The 18099-nt window shown below is 42.5% G+C and overlaps 1 protein-coding gene across 1 annotated transcript in view; it reads right to left on the bottom strand.

The window, feature by feature from the left end:
* Positions 1-18099, bottom strand: part of WNK2 (WNK lysine deficient protein kinase 2) — a 155023-nt gene that overhangs the window by 74724 nt on the left and 62200 nt on the right. Inside the window, exon 7 of the mRNA XM_063941539.1 lies at positions 3970-4243. Coding sequence (XP_063797609.1) covers positions 3970-4243 — 274 coding nt within the window. The remainder of the gene's footprint in view (positions 1-3969; positions 4244-18099) is intronic.

Raw genomic sequence — 18099 nt, 5'->3', positions numbered from 1 at the left:
GAAAATAAGTGTCGGTATGCCGGCTGTCGGGATCCCGGCGCCGGTATACTGTGCGCCGGAATTCCGTCAGTCGGCATACTGAAGAGCACCCTTCCAGACTGAACTCCGTAGTTTTGCTAGCTAACGTACGCTCTTCCTGTTTTCATTTTTAAATATAGGGCAATTTTTTTGTGGTAGGTTTATAAAACATCCTGTCACAGAAGCTTTATCATTTAACAATGAGATCACAAAGGTCAGTATGTAACACAGCTTGTGTCTTTGTGAAAAAATTATATAACTGACCACTATGTCAGACCAAGTTGAATGCTATTTTTTTAAATTAGCTTTGGACAAGCCTTAAACATAGTTTACTTAATTTGTTTGTTTGTTTGCTTGTATCTAACTATCTATCATAGTGATCTATTGATCACTACTCTTCCAAGCTGTGTAACAAATGAAAAACTGAACAGCTAAATTCATGAAAGAGAACCATTGGCTTGGCTTAATAAGGTTGTTAGAGTAATATGTATTTAGGGGTAATCACAATGTGACAGCATTTTTTCAACTACAGTATCAGATAGGCTAGTTAATGGATAATGTTACTCTTGAATACTAAATACATTTTGCATTTATCTCCCAGAAACAACACTTAATCCTTACTGACACATTTAAAGCACGCCAACACTAATGTACGTATACAATACATGCATAATTAAAGTGAATAGAAGAGGAGTAGATATGTAACAGAAGTAAAAGCAGCTATGGAAATGCCAGCTGCTATAACAGTTACATACTGTATATCTATTTTTAAACTTGGAATGTTAATATTTTCAAAACAATTTTCAGAACAAATTTTACAGTGGGATCATTTCTAGTTTCAATTTTAAATTACCTTTTCACTTTGCTTTTTCTATGCATAATTGGGTTGTTAAATGCAAATGTGGGGCAAATTTAAGGCTGCACTTCAGCCTTAGGGTGTGCAAAGTAATATTGCTACAGTGTAGCCATGTGTGCCCAGTGCACAATAGTGCAGCGAATGCCAATGAGTTACTTATGAGGAAAACCTGAGAATGTTCCACGTCACTTATGAACCAAAATATGAAAAACCCTAGTATTAGGGTGATCACTGCTGTGCCAAGCTGTGTAACAACTGGTAAACTGAAAAGTTACATGTGTGAAACCATAATTCTAGTAAAACAGGGTTGACTCAATACGACAGATGCCAGTTACCACAATACCGCTAGAATCATGGCACAATGGATTTATTTAATAGTACACAACAAAATTAAAGTTTATGGACCCAAGGTCTGACTTTGAGATGTATACAAACGCTTTCACAGCTGTAAAGTTGTAAGCACGGCCATGCAAATATATGCAAATGTTGTAACCACTGGGAGATGTAAAGAGACGCCCATAATCATTACCTGTAGAGTGAAACACATCACAGTCACAGTAACGTAAGGGCTTGTCGTCCCGAAATGCGTCCAAGATGGCCACTTAAAAGGTAAAAATCCTCCTTTTGGGAGGTGAAAGACTTGTAGGTACTCTGTGTGCGGCACAGTTACGAGATGATAATGATAATGACAGCTACAGGCAGTGTCTGACTCGCTGAACAGGTCTAAGGCACACACACTTATGGTGGTATTTCTGGCACAACTGCTCCTGTTACTTGCAAGGGGATGGGGGCGCAATTGCTATCTATAAACGGTTTGTTGAATCTCATGTTTGCTCTGCAAAAGCAAATAGGACTTGCATAAAGAGAGCTTAGAAACTGCATTGGATACTATCAGAGCTAACAGTGACAAGGTACAGTGTGTTTGGCAAACTGGTTAATATTCTATGTACTGTACATATGCTAGAGCCATAGTATCTCATGTGGGAAGGCTCAGCAGCGTACACAGCTTTATCCAGCGATAGCGTCTCAGGAATTTGCATTGAGAGGGGGCTTGTCTCAGCTGGCCTCTGGATTGGCTGTCCACTTCTTTATCTTCTGGACACTCCTGCCTGTCTTTGCCGGTTATAACCCTCAGCTACCGCGGGAGCCCTTGTTGTTCTGTTAAAGTACTTTGGATCTTCCTGGCCTTCTTGTCTGCTGCAGCTGTTCCTGAAAACCTGGCTTGTCTGCCGACATTCTGCAAGGCCAAGCTTCAGCCAATCCTGCACATCTGGTCTATGAGTTAACATCCTGCAAGGTTTAGCTTCAGTCGATCTTTAAATGGAGCTCTCTACGGCATCTTGCAAGTCCAAAGATCTTATATTGGAGTACAGAGACTGATGTAAATAATTGGGGATGGTGGGATTTATTAAAGCTTGGAGAGAGATAAAAATGTAGAAAGATGAAGTACCAATCAATCAGCTTATAACTGTCATTTTACAGGCTACATGTGAAAAAATGACAGGAGCCAGTTGGTTGGTACTTTATCTCGCTCTAAGATTTGACAAATCTCCCGCTAAATTCTGTAACATTTTGCATAATGTGTGCACTATATAAATAACTGTTAAATAAAAACGTACAGTATATTTAAGGCTAATCTGAACAGCTGGTGGATTTTTATAGACGGACTCAACATGAAAGAAATCAGAACCATCTCTTCGAGGGGAAACAATGAATTGTTTTTCCCTGCAGCTGCCGCTAGCTGGCGTCTGACGGAGTAATTCAATTGTTGCTCAATTCAGTCGCGAGTGCCACGTGATGACATTTCTTCTTGCAGCTTCCTGAGGTGGTGAGAGGAAATATGCAAAGGTCCGTGGTTTGGGCACCATAATGAGGACTTCAGATGGCTAAACCCCATGTATTTGTGGTCGACAAGCGCGATAATTAATGGGGTTCCAGAACAACTGAATTACTCCCTTAATTCCACCCTTCATGTTGTTTTGAAGAAAATTCTAAAATGAGTTTAGTAGGAACGACCTACATCTAACAATGTATGTGTGAATATTGCAACTGTATAGATGCAGCTTTTTTTAATTTTATTTAATAATTATATAGTATCTCGGTTTCCAATAAATAACAGCCAAACCCGCAACTGTAGTTTCAAGATGCTGTGCGTCCATGTGTCTTTTTGAATGCAATATAATGTATAATGTAAGTGTATTTGATACCAAGGTGGCCTCATTAAATACAACGTTTCTTTTCAGATATCATAAATAAAATGTGTGGAGATATATTAACAGGTAAGGCAAGTGCTAAAATGTGAAGCCAAAATAGTTTAGGCACATGCTGCCTGTCCTGTGGTATTCTTATACACCGTTTTAAATTCAGCCTTACAATAAACGAAGTTGGTCTATAAAATTAAATTTTGCTTTTCAGCGCTCACTGTTCCAATCTGTTAAATGCAATTGGATATAACTCACTAAAGTCCTGAGTTTTAATCGTATTTTACAAATGTAGCAATGTGCAGAGCAGATCTCAAGATGTGAGCATAAACACTCTAGAATATTACAGCTACCGACATACAGATGTGTCCACTTACATCTAGCCTCCTGCCATGTTAAACAGCCCTTCTAGTCAGGCCATGTCGTGAGTCTGTAGCGCCATGCGCCTTTTTCGTTCAAATTTTTACATTTAACATGTGTCTTATTTACAAAACGATGCTTACGCTGTTTAAAAGGATATGCTGCATGCCTATATTCTGTGTGTGACAGTGGCTGTATCTGCATACGAAATGCTACCTAGAAAACACTGTAAAACGTACATTTGGTATGCAGATACAGACACTGTCACACACAGAATATAGGCATTCAGCATATCATTTTAATCAACAGAGTCTGCTTGTGCATCTTATTCACATAGCAATGCGAATAAGATGCATTTTTGGCAAAAAAGACGCCCTATACTAACAGAGTGCCACTGGACCTGCCAGCTCACTCACGTCAGGCATCTCCGGCTGCATGGCATATCGAGGCAGGATGTATGCGGACACATCTGTAATGTGGCCATCAGTTTTCAGGAATAAAAATAGTAGTTGTGTTACCATGACAGATACGTACATGCTACAGATGTCATGCTGGCTGGCAGTTTGGGCAAAAATGAATGCTGGTCATTTTCGAGTTCCTCCGAGTCATTTAAAATATGTTGTCCTATGTGAGACGAATGGGCCAGCGGTGCTAAGGGGGTCTGCAGCACATTTGTCTGCTCCAGCTCCTCGGTCTTGCCATCCTCTGGGCGAATTCGCTCCCGTCTCCACTGGATTAATGCTACTCGATCCCTTATTGACTTTGCAACAATCTTCACATCGTTCTCGTGGAAGAATCCAGATTCAACCTAGGAAGGCACCAGAGTTGTATTAGATTGTTATGTATGGATTCTAAGAGTGAATGTAATAGCCTGCGAGAAGCAGGAAGTGTGCGCGTTCTCCCTTTTTGTTTTTAAAGCAGCAATAACTTACACGCCAAAACTAACCTGGTTTTGCTATGTGAATGATTGCTGCTTTAAAAACAAAAACAAAACAAAAACAGGAAAACTCGCACAAAGTCTCACACTTCTTGCTTCTCGCAGGCCATTACATCCCCCCTCCCATGACTCTTCTTCTCAATGTACTGTTGACTTACAAAAGGTAAAAATCAGTACCCTGTACGTTTGTCACACTACTAACGCAGTAGTACATGAATATGGATTCAGCACTAAACCTAGTTAATAAGGGAATAATAATTTTATGAACCCACACTCAGTTTAAGAAGTAAAAAATGTATGATACCACTGACCCCTCAATATTACCACCGTAGACTCACTGAAGCATTCGTTTGAGGAGTATAACATTAGTGGTACAGTAAGAGACATACAGATGTGTCCTCATACTAGAGTCGGCGTAACACGCTTAACAAAGTCATACAAAGCATGGAGGCACCAGACTGGAGAGTCGCTCTCCCTGCTCTGCAACCTTGCTGATGTCCGTTGTTGCTGTCGGCTGCCGCTGCACATACCACACTGTATGACAATCAGTGGTGCCGGCAGCTTGAACTTCCTTCCAGTGTCACTTCTGTGGGCATTATGTATAAGGGGTGCTACTACTGTGGGCATTATGTATAACTGGCACTATTACTGGGGGCATTATGTGTATAAGCAGCACTATTACTTTGGGCATTATGTGTATAAGGGGCTCTTCTACTGTGTGCATTGTGTGTATAGGCGGCACTATTACTGTGGACATTTTGTGTACAAGTGGACACTACTACTGTGGGCATTATGCATATAATGGGATACTACTACTGTGGGCGTAATGGGCCTAATTCAAGGTTGATTGCAAAACAACATTTTCCTCTAATGGGCAAAACCATGTGCACTGCAGGTGGGGCAGATATAACATATGCAGAAAGTTAGATTTGGGTGAGTTATATTGTTTCTGTGCAGGGTAAATACTGGCTGCTTTATTTTTACACTGCAATTCAGATTTCAGTTTGGACACACCCCACCCAAATCTAACTCTCTCTGCACATGTAAATATCACCTCTCAGCGCACCAGGTTACGGGCAACTTCTGCTGCGCTGAATGTCTAACTCAATAAAAATGTAAGTCTTAGGGGTATATGCAATTGCGGTCGAATTCCCGAAATTGTCGCATTTCTGGACTTTTTCGCCCCAAAAAAAAAATCGTCAATGCAATTCAGTACTTTCCGTCCAAAAAACGGACTTTCAAAATTCGACTTTTTGAAATTCGACTTTTGTCAATTTCGACTTTTCTGCAATGATACAAGTGCTGCAATTCGACCAAAGTATATTCAATTGAAGTTTGGAAATTCGACAACAGTGCTTTTAGACAGTAAATTCTACTTTTTCAATCCACCACACTTTGGTGGGTGAAACTAATAAAAAAAATTTAAAACATGTTTTTTTTTGTGTGTTTTTTTTATTGATAATAGCATATCTATTTATATTAGAAGGGATTAGGTACTTGGTTTGTCTTTTTTGGAGGCACAAGTATTATTTATATATTTTTTAAAATAATATATATATATATATATATATATATATATATATATATATATATATATATATATATATATATATATATATATATATATATATATATATATTTTTAGATGGAATGGTAAAATTCAGAAAAAAAATGGCGTGGGGTCCCCCCTCCAAAGCATAACCAGCCTCGGGCTCTTCGAGCTGGTCCTGGTTCTAAAAATGCGGTGAAAAATTGACAGGGGATCCCCCGTATTTTTAAAACCAGCACCGGGCTCTGCGCCTGGTGCTGGTGCAAAAAATACGGGGGACAAAAAGAGTAGGGGTCCCCCGTATTTTATACACCAGCATCGGGCTCCACTAGCTGGACAGATAATGCCACAGCCGGGGGTCACTTTTATACAGTGCCCTGCGGCCGTGGCATTAAATATCCAACTAGTCACCCCGTGACAAGAGAGACACACACCGTGACAAGTACAACTTTATTACACACTGCCGACACACATACTTACCTATGTTGACACAAAGCAGTCGGTCCTCTTCTCTAAGTAGAATCCACGGGTACCTGAAAATAAAAGATAATTATACTCACCTGATCCATGGTCCAGAGATAAATCCACGTACTTGTCAAAACAAGAAAACGAACACCCGACCAGCGTACTGAAAGGGGTCCCATGTTGACACATGGGACCCCTTTCCCCGAATGCAGAGAGCCCCCCCCGTGACTGCCGTCACTGAAAGGTCTCGTAAGCCAATCAGCGAGCGCAACGTCCTTGCACTCTGCTGATTGGCTCTGTGCGCGTCTGAGCTGTCAGCGCATCGCACAGCTGCCTCCATTACTTTCAATGGTGGGAACTTTGCGGGTAGCGGTGGGGTCACCCGCCGGTCAGCGTCTGACCACGGGTAACCCCACCGCTGACGGCAAAGTTCCCACCATTGAAAGTAATGGAGGCAGCTGTGCGATGCGCTGTCTGAGCTTATACGCGCACAGCCAATCAGGTGAGCGCCACGGAGTAGCGCTTCCTGATTGGCTGAAGGGACCTCAGTGACAGGAGTCACGTGATGTCCCGGCATTCGGGGAAAGGGTGCTCATGTGTCAACATGGGACCCCTTTCAGTCCGGTGGTTCGGGTGTTCGTGTTTTTTTTTTGCAAAGTACGAGGATTATCTCTGGACGTGGATTAATCTCTGGACACTGGCAGATGAGTATAATTTTTTTCACAGGTACCCTCGGATCGTCGGAGACTGTGGCAGTCGGCGTGTCAACATAGGTAAGTATGTATGTGTGTCGGCAGTGTGTAATAAAGTTGTACTTGTCACGGTGTGTGTCTCCTGTTTTTATTTGGGTATTTTTTCCCCAGTAGTACTACAGGTACCAGCGGGACCGTTTTTCTCCCGCATGCTGGTACTTGTGGTTCTCCAAGTACCAGCTTGCGGGGGGAGGCTTGCTGGGACTTGTAGTACTATTGGAAAAAACAATATTCTGTCATTTTACTCAAGGCTATCAGCCTCCCATCCGCAGCCCATGGATGGAGGGGACAGCCTCGGGCTTCACCCCTGGCCCTTGGGTGGCTGGGGGGGGGTACCCCTTGATTGAAGGGGTCCCCACTCCCCCAGGGTACCCCGGCCAGGGGTGACTAGTTGGATATTTAATGCCACGGCCGCAGGGCACTGTATAAAAGTGACCCCCGGCTGTGGCATTATCTGTCCAGCTAGTGGAGCCCGATGCTGGTGTATAAAATACGGGGGACCCCTACTCTCTTTGTCCCCCGTATTTTTTGCACCAGCACCAGGCGCAGAGCCCGGTGCTGGTTTTAAAAATACGGGGGATCCCCTGTCAATTTACCCCCCGGATTTTTAGAACCAGGACCAGCTCGAAGAGCCCGAGGCTGGTTATGCTTTGGAGGGGGGACCCCACGCCATTTTTTTCCGGGTTTTTCCCCGTTTTTTTAAATCGCGGCAAAATCCGGCAAATCGGCCGTTTTTCGCCCGCGGGACTGTCTAATCCGTTTTTCATTGAATATGGTGAATTCCGGAAGCCACCTACCGGAATTCACCTGTCGAATTGTGTCGAATTAAAAAACGGCGATAATTTGCCGCGATTCGCCGCTAATTGCATATACCCCTTAGTCACATAAATAAAACAACTGGGAGTGATAAAACTACATTTCTAGCTTACACTGATCCAATTTGTGATGAGACACTTGACTTGTATATCTGTGTGCAACGGAGTCTTAATCTGGGCGAGAAGTGCTCAGATATGGCCGCGGCTTTATGTCACATGCCTGTGCTCACATGCCTGTGCTTCATCTGCAACTTTGTACATGTTTAAAACTAGTTCCTGTGTGATTAAAGTCGCAGCCCAGTATCTCTAGTACACCGTGAGTGGTGTTTCGCTGGGTCTGCGATGCAAATAACAGCCCCCATAAATCAACAATATACTGTTGCAATGTTCCAATGGCTGGGACATGTTTACAAATACAGATTCCCCAATTCACCTATTTAGCTAGGACTGCAGAGTCTAAATTTGGTCATATTTGGGACAAATGGATTAACTCCACTTATACCAGGGGCCTCTCTGGAGATGCTTTTTCCACACCTGGTCCTGGCTTGTAGTGGCCTGCTTGGGGAGCAACTGCGCACAACCATCTGTATATACTGTATAACATTCTATATGCATTTTCATATATGCAATCCGACTTCTGCGTGTATACTTGCTTTGGTGCTATATATACACTTTTGTACAGCAAATGACGTACTGTAGTGTGACCATTTGGTATGGTATATGCTCATTGTAATGACATACTGGGCAATATTCAAATGTTATATCGTGCCCGAGCTCCCAGCTAAAGTGATGGGAGATTGCGGGGCGATATTCAATTGATCCCTTTTATCGCGTATATCGTGCCCATAGCAGTCGGGTTTAGCCGCATAAAGTGGCAAGACCTGACTAAACTAATGGGTGCACTCGCAAAAAGTCCAATTTAAAATGTTAATGCACAAGCTGGCAGAAACAATTGAATAGATGCTGGCGGACACGAACGGGTGCAGGAGTAGTAGGATGCAATTGAATTCTGACCATTGGATTTATTCTGTATGTTTTAACCTTTGTTTTGCTTTGTTACGTTTGATATTTCCAGTCAAAATCAATAAAAACTACTTAACTGGAAAAAAATAAAAATAAAAACACAGACTCCATCAGGGAAATCGGGCATTTTTGACATGTTTAATTTCCCCGATTCCCTGATGGATGACGATTATTGCTGGCCACTGATCGTCAGTGTCAGCGGGGTTGGGGAACCGCAGGCACTGATGTAATGCGGCCATACGATGCAGAATTTAAAGAAAAATACGGAACGCTGCAAGGAGCTCAATCGGACCTGGCCATATGTCATACGGATGTTAGGTGTATGAGGACATTCTGTACTTACACTGTTAATGGAGAATAATCACCCTGTGTTGATCCTCATAATTTTTTCACCTCTCCAAATTTTTACTTTCTTTTAGTTAAGTTAGTCATATACTGCACACGTTACACAGAATATTTTAGCGAGTCATTCACATCCTGCACCAGTGGCACTTCCAAACTGCGGGGTCCATGTACTAAAAATATAGTTACCATGAGAAAAAGCCACTCCTGCTTCACCTGTTATAGGTGTAGAGAAGGAGGCCACTACCACGACGCTTACTAAAAAATAAAAAATAATAAAAAAATAAAAATCGCCCTGCCAAAGAGACTGAACCCCCCCCCTTTACAGTGAGCTTCTGACCTGGATATTGCAGAGACTACCAAGGTTTGGTGCCCTGGAAATTTGACCCGGATAGTAACCAGGGTCAATCCCTAGTACTCTGCAGTGTGAAAGTGCAACCCAGGTCATGCTAAAAGCAGCAATAACCAGGGTCCAGCCTGTAGTGTGAATACGGTTTCTAACAGCTGTGACACTGCTTGAAACCACGTTTAATAACCCAGGGTTAATCGTATTGACATATTGGGCATATCGTTCAGTGTGTATGCCCGATATGTGGGTGTACGCGGTTGCATGCGACGTCACCTGGTCGGCCATGCTGCAAGGCTAATCAGGCAATATCGCACCCGAACTGGTGTATGCTAGTGAAGGACAGAACAGTGATCTTTCCATCCTTCGTTAGATCGCCCCGATGTCTACCCAGGATCCGATATATCTTTCCCATCCCGTGCAGCTGCAGCAAAGAGATTTTTTTTTTTTAAATAAACTTTATTGACTACCGGACAAAGTGACAGAGCTCACTTTCTGCGTCTGCAATGAGGAGAAACAGAAAACAGCAGCTAGAATTGATGAAGATGACGCTGGCGAAAACAGCTGATGGTAAGTGACCTCTACCCTTACTAACGCCTAAGTCACTTAATAGTGCCATAGGTGCCTATGGCTGCGCCAATATTCTAGCCTGTGCAATGCTGACCACTATTCTAACCACATTGCTCCACACATATTTCACAGCTCCAAACTTATTTTAATAAAAATATTATTTTTTTTTAGCAGGGGAAAACTTAAGTGTCTACAAGAGATCTTGGTTCTCTCAGACAGATTAAAAAAAAAACAGTAAAATGGATATTTCACTCCTGAGTATTACTGCAATTTTTATTATGGATATTTCACTCCTGAGTATTACTGCAATTTTTATTAAATACATGAATTAAAATTTTTAGCTTCCTAAAATGCTTTTCATTCATGTGTTTACATAATTAGATAATTATGTATTCATTATTTATTTAACAGTTTCTTAAAATATTGCAGCAAATTCCGTTGCGCTTCACAATTGGAAACAGGTAGGAAGGCCCTGCTTGCAAGCTTACAATATATAGGTAAATAGACATTGATACAGAAGGATAGGTGTTATCGATTGCATAATGGTCCACTACAGTAGATTGCAAAGATTCTTGGTGGGCAATATGATATGGTCACACAGCAATGTTGGCCAGGGGTCAGGAGGATGGGAAAGTTTAGAGAGAAAATATGTGAGGATATGTGTGGACTATAGAGTGGGGGTGTAAAGTGTATAGGAAAGTTTATGAAGGTTATGTGGGCGGTTCCGGAATTTGATAAGCATGCCTGAAAAAGTGAGTTTTCAGGGAACGCTTGAAGGTTTGGAGACTAGAGGAGAGTGTTGTGTGGGAGAGCATTCCACAGAGTGAGTGCAGCCCAAAGAAAGTCCTGCAGTCGTGAATGCGAGCGAAGAGTGAGTGTGGATAAGAGACGTTGTTCTTGTGAAGAGGTCGGGTTGGGAGATATTTGAAATAAGCGAAGAGATGTACGTTGGTGCAGTTTGGTTAATGGACTTGTGTGTGAGCAAAAGTATTATACTGAATACGGTAGAATACAGGTAATCTATGGAGAGACAGAGGGAATCCGCAGACGATGAACGTGTAGCAAGGAAGATTAGCTAGACGGCGACAAAAAAAATATTAAATTATTATTATTAAAGTTTAATATATATAAAGTTATGCAAACAAAGAAAATAATACATATTTTACAAGCTGCTATGACTTTTTGCAATTATCTATGCAAATGTCAACACAGTTTGGGTGGAGGGGGTGCGGAAAACTGACAAACAACAATAAATTGCTGATTAAAATATGTTGTAAGACATAATGGGGGTAATTCAGAGTTGATCGCAGCAGCAAATTGGTTAGCAGCTGGGCAAAACCATGTGCAGTGCAGGGGAGGCAGATATAACATTTGCAGACAGAGTTACTGTAGATTTGGGTGGGTGATATTGTTTCTGTACAGGGTAAATACTGGTTGCTTTATTTTTTACACAGAAACCTCAACACAGAGAACTCGTGAACACTCGCTCAGGTTAGAGGAGAGGAGATTCCACACAATACGGCGTAAAGGCTTTTTTACGGTAAGGATGATACGTGTTTGGAATTCCCTGCCTGAGGGAGTTGTAATGGCCAACTCAGTCAACATCTTTAAGAATGGGTTAGATAAATTCCTAATGGATAAGGATATCCAGGGTTACGGGGCATAGTCACGCACTATGGTTATTATAAAAAAAGAGGGGTTAATCGGAACGGCAGTCAGCAACTTCAGTCAAAATTTTATACAAAATAATCGTGCATAGGAGACCACAAATAGGTTGAACCCGATGGACAATTGTCTTTTTTCAACCTTAGATACTATGTTACTATGTTACACTGCAATTTAGATTTCAGTTTGAACACACCCCACCCAAATCTAACTCTCTCTGCACGTTATATCTGCACCCCTCCCCCACCCCACTCCACCCCCACCCCCCACACTCCCTGCACTGCACATGATTTTGCCCAACTGCTGTGATCAACTCTGAATTAGGCCCAAAGAGTGAACGGAAAGTCTACTAATAATGCTGAGGGAAATGGCACCGAAGCATAACGGGTTCCAATTACCGTATTTTTCGGACCATAAGACGCACTTTTTCTCCCCAAAAATGTGGGGGGAAAAGTACATGCGTCTTATGGTCCGAATATGCGTCTTATGGTCCGAATAACAGAGCAGGGGTAAAAACCTTATGGAGCGCTCTCAATGCGCTGGGTGGGAGCGCACTGGGTGGGAGAGGCAGCAGTTACGAGTGCGGGTAGCGGCGGGTCCTGTCTGCTGCTGCTGCTTTGCCGTCATCCGAGAGGCGGCATCACGTGGCTCCCCCGCTCCCTCCCCTCGCCTCCTCCAAAGTACTGCTGCCTCGCCGTCATCTGAGAGGCGGCATCACGTGGCTCCCCCGCTCCCTCCCCTCGCCTCCTCCAAAGTACTGCTGCCTCGCCGTCATCTGAAAGGCGGCATCACGTGACTCCCCCGCTTCCTCCCCTTGCCTCCTCCAAAGTATTGCTGCTGCTGCCTCGCCGTCATCTGTATGTTGTGAGGTAAAAAGGTTCTCGTCTGCTCTGTACTGTGACTATGGCTGTGCTTGTGTGGCTGCCTCTGTCATACACTGTCCCAGAAAAATCTGTGTACCGTATTCTATGTAAATGGCCTGTAAAGCTGATGTCTGTGTCTACAGTATAGATTGTAAGCTTATTACACTATTTGGTTCAGAATATTTTTTTTCCTGTTTTCCTCCTCTAAAAACTAGGTGCGTCTTATGGTCAGGTGCGTCTTATGGTCCGAAAAATACGGTAGGTGGGATTTTAAAGTACCAAGATGTAAACTGTTACAACTATCTTACCCAACTGGTGAAAAGAAAAGAAAAAAAAAGGAGAGAAAAAAAAAAAAAAAGGAAGAGCACCATTGGGCTGTGTAATAACCCAAATAAGTTATATGTAACACACAGGTAATAAAACACATGTATAATCATGAACATAGGGCCTAATTCAAGGTTGATTGCAAAACAACACTTTCCTCTAATGGGCAAAACCATGTGCACTGCAGGTGCAGAGAGAGTTACATTTGGGTGGGTTCAGTGGCATAACTACCGAGGGTGCAGGGGGTGCAGCTGGCTGCTTCCAGGGCCCGCAGCTCCCCCTGCACGCTGTCGGTACCTCTGAGGCCCGGCCGCTTCACCACCAGCTGCTCTGCCCCACCCTTTACCTGTCAGCAGGGACTGCAGTGCCGCAATTCGTGGGTATTACGGGGGCGGGGCCTACTGCTGTGAAGTGGCCGCCCTCATCAGAGGCATGTGCAGTAACCAGGTAATGTCACACCTGCTCCCCCCCTCTCTCTCTCCTGCTCACCCCCTCTCCTGCTCACTTCCCCCTCCCTCTCTCCTGCTCACTTCCCCCTCCTCCCCCTCTCCTGTTCACTCCCACTCCCCCCTGCTCACACCCTCTCTCCCGCTCACTTCCTCTCCCCCCCCATTCTCTCTTCTGCTCACTCCCCCTCCCCCAGTCTCTCTCCTGTTCACTCCCCCTCCCTCTTTCTCTCCCTATCTCCATGATGCTGTCTCTCTTTCTGACAGTCTCTCTCTCCCTGACATGCACTCTCTCTGCCTGACACCCCCTTTCTCTCCCTGACACTTTCTCTCGTTACCCTCTCTTTCTTTCTCTTCCTAACTCTCTCCCACTCGCTCCCCTCCCTCTCTTGCTCCCCATTCTCTCTCTCTCCCTGCAACACTGTCTCTTTCTCTCGCACGCACTATTTCTCTCTGAAAACCCCCCCTCTCTCCTTGACACCCTTTAATTCTCCCGCTCTCTCGCAATGCCGCTCTCACTCTCTCATTCCTCTCTCTCCGTTTTTCTCCCTAACACACACACACTCACTCCACTTGCTTCCCTCCCTCTCTCTAACTCCTCCCACCTCTCTCTCACTCCCTCTCTCTGATGTCCTGTCTCTCCCCTCTCATCCCTTCTTTCTCTGATAACCTCTCCCTTTCTTGCTTCTCTTTCTCTCATTCTCTCTTTTTCCATGAAATCCTCCTCTCTCTCTCTTTCACGCTCCTCTATCTCTTTCTCCCCCTAACATCCTCTGTCTACCTTACTCCCTTCGCACTATTTCCCTTGCTCCCCTTAGTTGTATTGTAGTGTCAATTGGGGGGGCCTTTAAATATTTTGCTATGGGGCACACACAGTTCTAGTTACGCCCCTGGGTGGGTTATATTGTTTCTGTGCAGAGTAAATACTGGCTGCTTTATATTTACACTGCAATTTAGATTTCAGTTGGAACACACCCCACCCAAACAAATCTAACTCTCTCTGCGCATGTTATATCTGCCCCACGTGCAGTGCACAAGGTTTTGCCCATTAGAGGACAATGTTGTTTTGCAATCAACCTTGAATTAGGCCCTTAGTGTACTACTATTTGACCAAAATTCTGGAGGGGAGTACTATAAACCATGAGTTAAGGCTAAATTTAATCAGATTAGAGTAGAATCATTAAAAGTCATACTGTAGAGTGGAATACTGTCCTCTCAAGAAATGGGCAAAATAAACAAGTACTACACTTTATGCCAACAAAAATTTCTAGGGAAAAAAAAATTCTAGGCATAAAAGTTATTTAAAGTTGGCTAGATGAATAATAAAATAATTATAATAATACAACTAATGACTCACTAAAGGATAGACAGAGGATTGGTTATGAGTGTTTTATCAGTGTTCAAGAGGAAAAAATCTGGATAATTTCTGGGGGCTAGATGGCAGATCATAATTGTTTCCAATAATTTTTCACTTGCAGGTCCCAGAGTGTGTTCCTGTTATGCAAGCTCTATCCCAAGCTGCTTGCAGCTTACAGTACATACTGCTTCAGGGTGAATATCATCAAATATGGATCACTTGAAGTTGCCATGCAGTTGAGTCTCCACTGTACCTATCATTTTATCAGGGTACTAAGAACCTAAAACCTATCCTAAAAGGCTGTCTTAGCTGATCTCCAGGAGCACATGAGACGAAATGCTGATAAAACAGAGGTTTGTATAACAAGAGTAACAAGTAACATCAATAACAAGACTGCATCTGGGCAAAACCAAGTGGCCTAAAGTTTGGAATTTACAGTTGCAAAGCTCTGATCATATGCATAATCAATTGTGGCATTACACTTTAAGCAATGAGCAAATTTCCATTTATCTCAAGAACACAGACATAACCAAGCATTTGATTTGCTCAGATCTTCCTGCACTCCTCCATGCACAAGTCCAATTGACTACCGCAATGCACTCTACTCGTCCTATAGACCTGGTATTAACAAACAATGGGGAATTGATATCAAATATTATAGTAGGGGAACCCATGGGAAACAGTGTTACAATATGGTCACATTCATTTCAATATCAGTTTTCATAAGCAGCCCTAGATAGGCTCAAATAGGACTCTAAACTTTAGTAAAGCCAACTCTGACATGATGAGGGAAGCTTTAAGGGACACTGAATGGGAAATTTTGTTTCAAGGAAAAAAATACTAGGGAGATATGGGAGGTATTAAAAACACTGCTCAATAATTATACTCGTACATTTATTCCCATGGGCAGCAAACGAAGGAGTAATAATTCCAAACCTATGTGGCTTAACAAAAAGATTAAGGAAATTATGGGCAAAAAGAGGCGAGCATTCAAAAAATATAAATCAGACGGGAAAGCGGAGTCATTCCAGTAGTATAAGGATTGTAACAAAATATGCAAAAAAGAAATAAGGGCGGCTAAAGTAGAAACTGAAAAGCTAGTATCAAAGGAAAGTAAATCAAACCCCAAAAATTTTTTTTAAATACATCAACAGCAAAAGATTAAGAAGGAGAGTATTGGCCCTTTAAAGGACAAGCTGGGCGTCTTAATCAAAGACGATAACGACATAGCTGAAAAACTAAATGAGTTTTTCTCATCTGTATTCACAAGAGAGGACCAGGTGCTGGGATTAGAACATATCCTCAGCAATGATAATGTCCCACTGCTAAGTGCTTATTTAAGTGAGGAAGTAGTTTGTGACTGATTACAAAAAATTAAGATTAATAAATCATCTGGTTCCGACGCAATTCACCCAAGGGTTCACATGGAGCTAAACTCCGAACTAGCAAGACCGCTATTTTTGATTTTCAATGACTCACTTACATCAGGCATGGTTCCCAATGACTGGCGTATAGCAGAAGTTGTGCCGATATTCAAAAAGGGAAGCAAATCTGAACCAGGTAATTATAGACCAGTAAGTCTTACATCTATAGTGGCGAAATTACTGGAAGGTATTTTAAGGGATTGTATACAGAATTTCCTTGAAGCCAAAAGGTTATTAATAGGAACCAACATGGATTTGTAAAGGACAGATTGTGCCAAACAAACTTATTAGGCTTTTATGAAACAGTTAGCGTGAACCTAGATCATGGTAAGGAGGTGGATGTAATCTTTATAGACTTTGCTAAAGCTTGACACAGTACCGCACATGAGACTTAACTATAAGCTACAAGAGCTGGGGCTAGGAAGCACAATATGCACTTGGGTTAGAAATTGGTTGGATAATAGGGAGCAGCGAGCTGTGGTAAATGGAACTAAGTGGCGTGCCATAAGGGTCTGTACTTGGACCATTATTGTTCAACATTTTCATAAATGATCTAGCAGTAGGTCTTGAGAGCATGGTGTCAATTTTTGCAGACGATACCAAACTGTGCAAGGTTATAAATTCGGAGGTGGATGCAGAGTCTTTTCATAACGACTTATTTAAACTGGAAGCATGGGCAGCAAAATGTTGAATGAGGTTCAATACAGACAAGTGTAAAGTAATACACTTTGGTAGCAAGAACAAAATGGGATAAAATTAAATGGGGTAAAACTAGGGGGATTCTGTACTGGAAAAAGACTTAAGTTTTGTTATCTATGTGAACACCTAACAGTAGTACCCAAAGTAGGATTGCAGCAAAGAAGGCAAACAAGGTATTAGCATGCATAAAGCGGGGAACTGATGCAAGGGATGAGTGTGTTGTACTCCCATTATATAAATCCCTAGTGAGGCCACATGTCAAATACTGGGCACAATTTTGCGCACTATACTTCAAAAAGAATATCCTAGAACTAGAAAAGGTTCAGAGACGGGCGACTAATTTGATTAAGGGGATGGAGAGGCTAGAATACGAGGAAAGGCTTGTTAGGCTACACATGTTCACACTGGAAAAGAGGAGATTAAGAGGGGGCATTATTAACATTTACAAATATACAAAAGGACAATACACAGAGCTTGCTGAGGATTTGTTTTTGGTAAGATCAACACAAAGGACACGTGGACATCTGCTTAGGCTAGAGAAGATTTCACACACAGAGAAGGAAAGGTTTCTTCACAGTAAGGACAATACGTATTTGGAATTCCAGTAGTGATGGCGAACTCGGTCATTACTTTTAAGAATGGGCTAGATAAATTCCTAATAGATAAGGATATAAAGGGTTATGGTGGGTAGTCTAGATCACGCACTCTAGTTAAAAAGAAAAGAAAAAGAGGAATAAACAAAACGGCCGACATTCACAACAAATAAAATCAGTCCTAACAATAATACAGCGTAGGAGACCACTAATAGGTTGAACTCGATGGACAAATTGTCTTTTTTCAACCTCAGAAACTATGTTAAAAACTGCACTGCTGAAACAGGGCCACAGCTATACTGTTACCTAACCAGCCCTGCTTCTGCCACATAACATCAATTCTCTACTCCCTCCATTGGCTGCATTTAAGATGGCAAATGTGTTTCCAGATTGGCTTATTGACAATCAATGTCTCACATAGCCACGGTTTTCGAGGTACGTGAAAAAGCTTCTGGTTCTTTATTTTCCCCACTAGCTTATGTTGATATGCAGAT

This window comes from Pseudophryne corroboree, chromosome 9, assembly GCF_028390025.1.
Source record: "Pseudophryne corroboree isolate aPseCor3 chromosome 9, aPseCor3.hap2, whole genome shotgun sequence".
In the NCBI taxonomy this organism is placed as follows: Eukaryota; Metazoa; Chordata; class Amphibia; order Anura; family Myobatrachidae; genus Pseudophryne; species Pseudophryne corroboree.
The sequence above is the reverse complement of the archived record's forward strand: the minus strand, read 5'-3'. Positions and strand labels throughout refer to the sequence as shown.